The sequence below is a fragment of the Thamnophis sirtalis genome, unplaced genomic scaffold, assembly GCF_051295495.1.
Source record: "Thamnophis sirtalis isolate CommonGarterSnake01/CBP01778 unplaced genomic scaffold, rThaSir2_p1.2 scaffold_5, whole genome shotgun sequence".
In the NCBI taxonomy this organism is placed as follows: Eukaryota; Metazoa; Chordata; class Lepidosauria; order Squamata; family Natricidae; genus Thamnophis; species Thamnophis sirtalis.
In genome coordinates, this window is record NW_028261385.1 from 16841203 (window position 1) to 16853309 (window position 12107).

Sequence of the window (12107 nt, forward strand, 5' to 3'; positions counted from 1 at the left end):
TTCAGCCAGTTCTGACAGGTTCTGGAGAACCGGTAGCGGAAATTTTGAGTAGTTTGAAGAACCTGCAAATAGGCTGGCCCGCCTCCACTGCCTCCCAGCCAGTCTTCTTTTGTTGCTCTGAACAGCAGGACTAAGCTGGAAAGCAAGTTAGTGGGGTGGGGAGGGAATGGGGATTTTGCAGTATCCTTCCCCTGCCACGCCCACCAAGCCACGTCCACAGAACCGGTAGTAAAAATGTTTGAATCCCATCACCGGTTTACACCTACACTTTGGTACCCTCAGATGACAATGGAGGGAAAATATCTGACGGAGATTCTCAGTCATCCAGATCATGATTGTCCCAAAGGTGCTTTTTCAAAAGGCAAACCAGACTTTCTGGTTTTTTTCTTTGAAGACATTTTGCTTCTCATCCAAGAAGCTTCTTCAGCTTTGGCTGGATGCTAGAGAGTTCCCATTCCCCACCATCCAGCCGGGGCTGAAGAAGCTTCTTGGATGAGGAGCGAAACATCTTCAAAGCAAAACCAGAAAGTCCATTTGTCTCTTGAAAAAGCACTTTGGAGGACAATGGAGGGAAAACTAGGATATGTTTTAATGCTCTTTACACCTATCATGCTAGGTTTTGGTTCGCAGGCTGTGCCCCCACTTGGAAAGGCCCAGAGTACATAAAACCATCCACAGGGTCAAAGTCTGTAGAGATTCTCAGTCATCTAGATCAGAGTTGTCTCAAAGGTGTTTTTTTCCCCCAGCCTTTCCATTCCCCACCATCCTGTCAGAGCTGAGGAAGCTTCTTGGATGAGAAGGAAACGTCTTCAAAAAAAGAAAGAAAGTCCAGTTGCCTCCTGAAAAAAAAGCACCTTTGGGACAACCACAGGGGCAAATGCAGTACTAATGACTGCATAGAATTCCAATCTGTTACTATTGAAGTATTTGAATTTGATCAGACTTGCACATTTTCTGTTTCCTGCTTCTTGGTATGTCAGAGTAAACTCATTGGACATGTGGGAAAGAAGCCGTTATTCTGCCTTTTCTTTGTCCCTGCAATGTGCTGTAGGTGATTTCCGATCTAAGTAGCAATAGCAATAGCAGTTAGACTTATATACCGCTTCATAGGGCTTTCAGCCCTCTCTAAGCGGTTTACAGAGTCAGCATATTGCCCCCAACAACAATCCGGGTCCTCATTTTACCCACCTCGGAAGGATGGAAGGCTGAGTCAACCCTGAGCCAGTGAGATTTGAACAGCCGAACTGCAGAATTGCAGTCAGCTGAAGTAGCCTACAGTGCTGCATTTAACCACTGTGCCACCTCGGCTCTTTCTGTTCTGTATTTGCTACAAATGGCACCTTTATTAAAAAAAAAAAAAAAGAAGAATTGTACTTGGAAAGAGGATGGCCATGCTAAAATCAGCAGTTCCAATGTCAGCTATTCCGAAAATATGATGGGTTGACTGGTATAGCAATAACTAACAGCAGGTTTATGTTCACGCTGCTCCTTAAACTTTAGCTGAGATGTAAAATGTGTTGTTGTTGTTGTTGTTTTGGCATGGCAGTATACATTTGTGTTGATCTTGGTTCTTGATATGTATTCAGTACTACAGCTAGATAATTTGTTAACAAGGCCTTTTTAACACTTTGGACAGATGCACATACTGTTTTCAATCTTCACGGTTAATTATTTGATTTTGTATTAGTTGCTAGAACACCCTGACTTCTAATCACTGCTCATTGTTGGGAGTCCATTATATTCTAACTGTTTGAGTGCTCCCGTTGACCTTGAACTGACATTATAAGCTGTGTCTAATCTTTTCAGTCTATATTTCTAATGCTTCTTTTCTTTCTCCCCCCCCCTCCCGCACCACCACCCTTCCTTCTTTGTCTGATCTCTGATTAGCATCAAAATGGGGCTGCCTCTGAGTCCAGCAGCGGACTCCGCCCGCTCTGCACGACACGCTCTCTCCCTCATTGCCACGGCGAGGCCACCCGCTTTCATCACCACTATTGCCAAGGAGGTAAGCAGGAGACCTTTGCCCGTGTCGCTTCCCCTCAGGAGGAACAATGCCTTCATTGTTTAGCAACAAGAAACATTTGAGCATCTACTGGCTTTTTCCCCTTCCTTTCAAAATGGCTCGATTTCATGTACATCTGAATTTGCATCTAGGCGTGCAAGAGGTGGTAGATTTCAACGTCTCTCCAGTTGCAATGCCTCTATGCAAAACATATGGGTTTTTCTGAAATAGAAAAGAGGAGAAACAGAATGCTTCTCTTAGGCTTTATATCCCCAAAACAAATGGATGGCCATATTTATTAGAGTCTCTGGAACTCTAGATTGCCGACTCTAGATGAAAATGGGATACTGTTTTTACATAACATTTCATTTGTCACTTTATAGTAAAACTGATATAAATACTACATATAGTAAAACAATAGTAAAGCTGTAGGGATGTGGTGGTTCGGTGGCTAAGACGCTGGGCTTGTCGATCAGAAAGGTCAGCAGTTCTAATCTGTAGCACTGCATAACGGAGTGAGCTCCTGTTACTTGTCCCAGTTTCTGCCAACCTAGCAGTTGGAAAGCATGTAAAAATGCAAGTAGAAAAAAATATTTTGTGGGAAGGTAACAGCGTTCCGTGCGCCTTCGGCACAATGGGCACAATGAGAACATATTTGCTGAATATAACTCTGCATTGGTGTCAGGAAGGGCAGTAAACACTCCGCTCCATTCAGTTGCCCAGACTATGGGGTCATTAAAAGTAGATTATAAATGTAATTTACCCCATGTTAGTACAAATATAAACAGGTGTCTATTAGAAGACTTGAAGAGGACTATCAACAAACACAATGTATTTCCTAATCTATAGTGATAGTATAATTTTGACCTAATTAATTGCAGTGTTCCTAGATTGAGCTCATTTGCCCAATTAGATTATGCAGAATATAGATGGCTAACCTTGTAAAAATCCTTTAAGGGTGAGTTGTATGAGATGGAATGGCAGAACCTGGGACCAGAGTGAAAATAAGAATCAGGCTAGAATCATTTTGTAGCAACAAGAAAACTAAACCCTTAAATTCTGTTGACCCTTATCTAACTCTTAGCGGGTCCTGACCATTAGTTGAGAAGTTTCCTGTCGATAGACAGTTTAGCAATAAATCAATTTAATTGCCCTTCACGTGTAGACCTGATTTTCTGAACCTGGCATTTGTATTGCAAATTAGAGCTTCAAAATCCACAAGTTATGATGAATTAATTCCCAGTACTTCTGAGCATATATGTTCTAATTAAACGTGGAACAATAATCTCAACTACACTAAATGAATATGTATTTGGACTCATTTGCAACAGTAACTTATTAAGGTATAGTTGAAGCACTGAATATTCCATAAAGTTGACAAACTGGGCCATGTATACATTAGCAAAAGCAGAGTAATAAACAAAACCCTAATGTTTTGTTCTACTTATGATTGTGAACCCATGAAATTTTAATAGAAAATATCTTCATATTTTAAATATTCTAAATATTCTCTATTATTCAATACTACCTGTTAACCTGGTGCTACTGGATATTTATTTATCCCAACCCTTCTTCCATGAATGTCGCCACAATTTCTAATTTTGGATTTTCCCCCTTGCTCCTTGTGGAGTACTGTGAAGCTGTTTCCATGGCAACTCCACAGCGCTGTACAGTAAAATCCATTTTAAGGCAGTATGGTAGAAACCATTTTAAGGCACAACAGGTTGTATCTTAAAATAGAACACACACCCCTAGGGGTGTTAGGAGTGTCTTATGCCCACAGTATTTGTTTGCAGAGGTTAAGTAATCTGTGTACCAAGTTTGGTTGAAATTGCTTGAGGCATTCCAGAGTTATGCTGGAACATACACACGCACAGCCATTTTTTTATATATAGAAGATTTTCAATATTTATGCCACTCATCTCCTGTATAAGGAGATGCTGGGCAGCTTACAAATTAACTCTTAAATACCTCTGTTTTTGTAGGTACACAGGCACACTGCTCTTCAAGCTAATACACAGTCTCAACAAAATATTCATACCACCACCTTGGCTCGAGCAAAGGGAGAAATTCTGAGGGTTATTGAAATCCTTATTGAAAAAATGCCAACAGATGTTGTGGATCTTCTTGTAGAGGTATGTCAATATTTTATTATGCTTACATGCTAATAACAGTTGGTATTTATGTTTGAGTTTATCCTGTATTGAAGAAGATAAGAGCCTTTGCATTGGTCTACCTGTTGGTACAACAGATCATTGTCATTGCAAAATCATTTCAAAGGCATTAAATGATTTAAGTGCTTACGAAAGGTCAGCACGTCTTACCAGACTAATATTGTTTTTTAAAACATTTGATTGAATGACTTTCTTAATAGATTGTTGAAATGTTGCAGATAGACTCTACTTTGATTTCACTAGAGCATTTGGCAACGTGCCACACAACATTTAGCAAATTAATTGAGGGTCAAACGAGATTTCAATATGGGTGGGTGTAAAACTATTTTCAAAGCTGGTATTCCCACAACGTTCTTAACTGGGTCATGAAAGGAAATTACTGTGTCCTGTAAACATTCTAGCCCAAGTAACAGATTTAGTCAAACAATTGTGTAGGGGAGAGGGTTAACTCATCATTTCTCTGAGTAGAGATTTGAAATATCAGAAAAATTGTGCAAAATCCTGGAATTCTTGGCTGATGGCGCAAAAGGGATTGGGTAGCTACCATTCAATGATATTTATGAGTTATAGTGGAAAACTAAAAGCAATAGAGTGAAATTTGATAGCGACAACTGCAATGCCCATCATCTAGGAAAAAGAAGTCAGATACATATTAATAGGGAAGGAGATACCTGACTTGATAACAGTATGTAAGAAAAGAATGAGGAGGTGATAAGCCACCTGGGAAAGCCAAGGAAAATCATCAAAGCCATTAAAAAGTGAAAGTTAGAATATTTCAGACATGTGATGTAACACCTGGAAAAATATGGCATACTTCACTTAATCCTGCAGGGAAAGATTGAAGGCAAACTAGGTCCAGGTAGAAGAAGAACATCATGGCTTCAAAATCTAAGGGACTGGTTTGGACAAAACTCAGCAGCACTTTTTCTTGCGGCTGTTGATAAAAATAGGATTGCCAACCTTATCGCCAACAACCGATGAGTGACATAGAGGAAGAAGAAGAGGAAATAGTAGAAGAAGAAGAAGAAGAAGAAGAAGAGGAGGAGGAGGAGGAGGAGGAGGAGGAGGAGGAGGAGGAGGAGGAGGAGGAGGAGGAGGAGGAGGGGGGAGTAAGAAGAGAAGGAGAATATACAGTATTTGATCACAAGCTGAATATGAGTCAGCAGTGAGACATGGTCACTCACAAGGCACAGTAGAAATAGTTTTCAAATCATAGAAATAGTTTCCTTGTATTCTATATTAGATGGACCACACTTGCTGCATATATTCTGGACATCATATTTTGAGAAAGATTCAGGCAAACTAGAACAAACTCGTAAAAGGAAATGGATGAAATGGCTCCTGGAAACTAAGTCTTCTGACTTGAGGGACAAGGGTAGGTTTAGTTTCAAAAAAGTCAACTGACTGGGCATAGGCTATCTCTCTTCAAGAACATGAAGGCTTGTGAAGTTAGAATCTGAAGGAAGTTAGATTCAGGCCAAATGATAGGAAAACCTTTCTAAAAGGAAGACTAGATCTAACAATGGATCAATTACCAGAAAGGTTATCCCTTTCACTAAAGCTTTCCAAAGAGTGGATGGACATGGACAGCCATCTGTTGAGGATCTTTTCATTTGGAATCTTGTACTAGACAGTGAATCAGATACTATACAAGGGTCTCCAACGTTGGCAACTTTAAGCCTGGAGGACTTCCAACTCCCAGAATTTCTGGGAGTTGAAGTCCTCCTGGCTTAAAGTTGCCAACGTTGGAGACCCCTGGTCTAAATGACACATTCCCAGTTACACTTTTAAGTGCTACATGAAGCAATCTGCATGGTTAATTTAAAGTATTGCTTTGCATGAAAGAACACCAATCTATCCAGGTTTCTCTACAACTGAAAATTACATTGGTAGCTCAGAGAGCTGCTAATAATCAGCACAGACAATATTTCTGCTAGATGCAGATTTAGCATAAGGCAGTGTACTAATCACAAATATCTTTCCCTATGCATGCCATGTTTAATCCATGGAGGCTATTGCTATCTCAGTTTAACACATTTGCATTCTTTTTACATGTAATAGCCAAAATCCCCAAATCCAGACTGTTGCATGTTTTAAGTCTTGCGATGCAAAGGCTGCTTGAAAGTTCTTTGATGTGTGAATATTGCTGCATGTGATTGGAATAACGCATGGGATATAGTCTGTTAAGCCTCTTCACTTTGTCTTCCACTGGAAAGTACTTTCCATTGGGATTCCGAATGCTGCCTTCTTTAGCAATCTGAAATAACTGAAATCTGAGCAGCTTACAAAAGATACTTGAATTATAATGTTACTCCTGTTGTTAGCAGTATTCCTGCTATATATGCTAATGATAGATGAAGTTTTCTTTCCTACATTTTATTATGGCTCCTCAAAGTACGGTTGCAAAATGCTGTTGCAAGGATGTAATTATTTGTCAACAATAATTTGTTGTTATCCATAGGTAATGGACATCATCATGTATTGTCTTGAAGGCTCATTAGTCAAGAAGAAGGGACTGCAGGAGTGCTTTCCAGCTATCTGCAGGTAGGATCATAATAGGATCCTGCGAGTATCAAAATTAGCAGTGAACAGTTGTTACAACAGAGAAGCTTACCATATTGATGATATATCCACACAGATTGGGAGTAACGTCCCAGTTTCCCTTCCATCTGTAACAGGGGCGGGTTCTGGCAGCCACTACGGCCAGTTCACTCATGGGCATGCTGTCGCGCATGCACAGTATAATAAAATTGTTCTGTGCATGCGCAGAACCCAAAAACAAGATGGCGGCTCCATAGGCGCCACCCGGAGAACCAGTTCAGGGGCGTGGCATGCCTGGATCACTGCCAGTTCCAGCAACCCAGGCCATCAAACCCCTACCATTTCATCCGAACCGGTCTGAACTGGTAGGAACCCACTACTAATCTGTAAGGGAATCTTTTGTAGGCTTTTTCATCCTTCTCCCTCCCTCCCAGCAAAGTGGCAGGCAGTTCTGTCAGTTGGCCAAGGAGGAAGAGGTGTTGGCTCATTGGGGCTCTCCCGAGAGTCATAAAGAGATGGGAGACAATGTGAACTGACGTGTAGAAAGAAGAATGAGCCAACAGGTCACAGGTTGGCTGGTACAAGATAAAAATTCTACAAAACTGCCAAAGAAAAAGGAGGAGGAAAGAGATTAAGTGAACAATATACAAACAAATGCATAAGGGATTTACAAACGGAATGGAGGGTTTCATTTTCCAATATATCATTAGTTAATTAAAAGTAACTGAATATATTATGTGATTTCAAAGACTGGGGAAAAAAAATCAGTATTAAACTCCAAGCATTAAAGTATGAATATCAGAAACCACGATCAAATTGGTATAAATCACTGGTTGTGATTGGAAAAATCTATCCATATGACTAAAAGTCCGTTCTAATTTGAAAATCCTATAAAATTGAAGCACAGACTCTAAAACAGAAAGAAACCAAATTTGACCTGTGTGTGTGGTACAAATCCGTATGTTCCTTTGTAGTCTAGGAATGGTTTCCAAACTCAAATTCTGTATCAGGTTTACTTTTAAGATACAAAATTATTCCAGATACGGAGATCAAACAACTTTTCTAGTAAAAGAGTATATGTCTTCCTTGCAGTAGTTAGGATGCAGAAAGCTTATTCAGTATACTTTAAGGGTTTTATTTGTTTTATTTTTTGTGCCTTTGTATCCGTCTTGACTCCTGGCTACTGCTTAGGCTAGTTACTGCAGTTTTCTTGGCAACCTTTCCATCACTTGTTTGCCTTTGCCTTCCTTCTAGGGCTGAGAGAAAGCAGCTGGCACAGAGTTATCCAGTTGGCTTTATGCCTAAGGCAGGACAGAACATACAGTCTCCCTATTTAAATTTAATACAAATATTTCACGTTGAAATGATAGTTCAACTTTTAACATTTGGTTTGTTCTGTTAGGAATCATTTTCCAAAATTTTGCTTTCCAACATTGCCCACAAATATCAAAGAATGTGGGACTCAGAACTTCAAGCTGCCACTACTTCTTCATCTTATCTCCCTTCCAAAGATCCCACATTTGTGCAAAGGTTACGCATCCCTGGTCAAGCAGTACATTTCAATGAATCACTGAATCAACAGAAGCTGACATAACCCCTGTGTGCAATTAAATTAAACAGAATAATGTTCTGTGAATATAGCAATAGCACTTAGACTTATATACCGCTTCATAGTGCTTTTACAGCCCTCTCTAAGCGGTTTACAGAATCAGCATATTGCCCCCAACAATCTGGGCCCACATTTTACCCACCTCGGAGTAGCCTGCAGTGCTGCACTCTAACCACTGCGCCACCACAGCTCTATGCGAATATGAATGCATACTTAACATTTTCTATTTAGCTGTTCACAGATTCAAAATAAGTAAACAGATAATAAGGCTGCTACACAGGTTATATAAAAACAAATAGTTATGTTATATGTTATACAAATCCCATAGTCACCATAGCAGCCTATAGATTATGAGAACATATTTGCAGTCGGCCAGTTTAGAAACCTTCCTATGCCTTTTGGCTTTCTTGAGCCATTTTGCATGGATCATAGTTTGCGTATCGGTGAGGCCTTATCTTCTGCTGCTTAATATTGCACTCAATTGTAGGTGCTCATTAAAATGCCAGACGGAAATCCTACAAGCTGAAACACTGAAATAATAGCAGCAATAATTGGGTTAGGCATAGGGTAATGTAGTTGTTGACATTTTGAAAATGTTAAAAGATAGTGGAGGCTTCTAGGAATTATATGAGCCTTAATTCAGCAGGATCATTTAGCAAAATCAGGACCCAAGAAAACATAAGATGGACAGTCTTACCACAGACCCAGGAAACAGAATCAGAACCAACTTAAAGTAGAGCAAAAACCTAGAGAGGGACCAAACCACCACCATCCTTTTAGCAGACAAAGGCTGAACCACCGTTAGCATGAACAGAACAAAATTCATACAAAAGCCAAAAAAAAATTACATCCCAAAAAACACCACCCAATACTAAAAATATTCAAATGAATATTCAAATGCACTGCACCATCTCAGAACATCAGCAAAAAGGAAACAGACTGCCTATATAATATGTTCCCCAAAAAAATGAACATCCACCCAACTTTTTCAAAATGTGTCTGACCACTAAACCCACTAAAGTACAACCACCACAAACTATGAAAAATATATCACTAACTTACACCAGAAACATCTCAGAAACCACAGACATTTGCAACTACTTGGCATCACTGCAGCACACAAGCCAACTAAAGCCCTCCAAAACATCTTAAGTAAATCAAAAGACCATCAGCCCAAGAAGTAAAAACAGGAGTAATCTACACCCGTGTTTCTCAACCTTGATGACTTTAAGTCCTATGGAAGTCCACAGGACTTAAAGTCGCCAAGGTTGAGAAACACTGATCTACACATAAATTCTAAGAACTATGACAGCCATTATGTACAACAGACAGCCGAAGACTAGCAGAACACATGCATGGAGACCAACTTGCAGTCAGAAGACATGATGAAAACTCCTTAATGTTACAACACATGGACAGACTCAACCATAGTTTCAACAAGGAAACTGTGAGTATCCTAAACCAAGCTAAATCCAAAAACACCAGGGAATTCTTGGAAGCTTGGCATTCAGACAAATCGGCCATTAACAGACACATAGAGGTAGATCACATTTACACATCAGTCAAAAGAGACAGTAAAAACACTAGGAAGGAAACAAAAAAAAAATACATCCTCTCCAAAAGCCTACACCCAAATAAGCAGAGATTAACATGAGATGGTCAAGCAGAAAACAATATCCTAAACAAGGATCTACATGGGAGAAAAACACAGTCCCACCAATACTGGCAGTACACTGAAAACAATCTTGGAGAGAGAGAAGAAATTCTCATGGTTCAGAAGACAAATTGCAAAAATTGAGAATGTGTAAAGAAAGAATTCAGAAAAGGATATAAACAAGAATGCTGGTCTGAATTTCTTTATTTGTAAATAAAGATGTCTAGACATCCTTATTGGTGTGCCACTAAATTTAGAATGGAAAATTGGTGTTATATTGAGGATAAGTATATTATTCAGTCCTAAGTAATTGCTAATAGTGTTTTATCCCCTTTTTAAAATTTTCTGAGTGGCACATGGTGACGATGTCATTTATGTTTCTTTTTTAAAAAATGATTTTACAACCTCTCAATTCAGAATTTCAGAAATTTGGATACAGCAGAATGAAGCAGAAGTTTTAATTATTAAGCCCACCACTTTAGTGCCAAAGAGTATTTTGTGATTATGCTACAAAATGAGCTGAATCAAACTCAGTATATTTTAGGAGCAGTCTTAATATGTTATGGAGTTTTCTATAATATCCATATTTCATTTTCTTTTTGAAAATCTTATATTATGAATGCATCGTAATTTCAAAATAGTTTGTAGATCCTTTGGGGGCACAAATTGGATCGTTTGTAATATCACAAATGCATCAAGGTATTTCTAAGGCAGTTTTTAACACCTTCTATTACTTAGACTGATAACTGCTTTGTGATAATATTATAGATAGTGAGGTTAACTTGATCAAGAGTATTATTTTGTAGCCCATGGGATAATTTCATGTAGTCTTGCCATGCAAGGACAACTTGACATTTGAGAAATATTGTAAGAGCATCTAGACCTGTTCTAAACATCCATTTATTAGAGAGGGAGAAAATAAAAAGATATTAAAGAAGAAACAAGGATTTTCATTTTTGGATCTGGCCATATCCTGCTTGCTTCAGTTCAGAGGTGGGTTTCTGCCAGTTCACCCCGAATTGTGCGAACTGGTAGTGAAGGGGGCAGGAGGCTCCACCCATCCGCCCAGATGCTTCTGCGCATGCCGCTTGAATTGAAACCCACCACTGCTTCAGTTGTACTCCTACAATAGAATCCTCAACAGATTAACACTGGGGAAAAAAAATAAGTTCACATTGGGTTGTGAGGGGGCTTGGATATTTCAGCACCAAAATCTGAGTAAAAATGTTATTTATTTATTTATTTATTTGTTTATTATTTATGCATGTGTATGGACATACATACAAATAACTGAAGGCAGTTAGAATATCCAACACACATTCCTCTTCCTGTTTTTCCACAACAGCAGCAACCATGTGAGGTGAGCTAGGCAGAAAGAGAGACTGGTCCCAAGGTCATCCAGCTGGCTTTCATGGCAAAAGCAGGACTAGAACTCATGGTCTGCCATTTTCCAGCCTCTTGCCTAGACTAAACTTTGTCAAAATCAATACGAAATAAATTCAAATGATCTTTATCATGCGCTCATAATGTATAAAAGAGGTTGATCGATAACTGATACTTTTAGCATTCTTCCGATCTTAGAGAATGTTTTTAAGGGGTGTTATTCACTCATTAGAGTTAATGAGACTGAACATTTCTCAGATTATTTTTTTTCGCGAGAAGGATAAGAACCCAATAAATGGGAGTAGTTTTTCCTGAATAAGTGATATCCATCCAACTGTAACTCTAGCAGATGATTAAACCAGATATATTCAGGTACTACCCTGTTTTCCTGAAAATAAGACCTCCCCCGATAATAAGCCCAATCGGGCTTTAGAGCACATGTGCTAAAGCCCTCTCCAAAAATAGGACCTCCCCAAAAATATTGCAACACAGCAGCAGCCATAAGGTGACCACACTCGCTGCCTCCTGCACCTCAAAAATAATAAAACCTCCCCAAAAATAAAGACAAGCACTTATTTTGGGGGTCAAAAGAAAATAAAACCCTATCTTATTTTCGGGAAAACATGGTATATTGAAGATCTAGTGCTATTCAGTAGAGGAAAAATATTGCCCCATCTTTATTGCCTCTCTCTATGGCTTCATCTAGCTCATTTGCTGCACAATACTTCTCCTATGTCCATGTTC

The 12107-nt window shown here is 39.2% G+C and overlaps 1 protein-coding gene across 2 annotated transcripts in view; it reads left to right on the forward strand.

Annotated features, from left to right (window-relative positions):
• The window catches only part of WDR7 (WD repeat domain 7), a 239759-nt gene that overhangs the window by 181675 nt on the left and 45977 nt on the right, over positions 1-12107 (forward strand). For both annotated transcript variants that reach the window (XM_087715346.1, XM_087715347.1), the window contains 3 exons: positions 1888-2005; positions 3988-4137; positions 6638-6720. In XM_087715346.1, the coding sequence (XP_087571472.1) occupies positions 1888-2005; positions 3988-4137; positions 6638-6720 (351 nt within the window). The remainder of the gene's footprint in view (positions 1-1887; positions 2006-3987; positions 4138-6637; positions 6721-12107) is intronic.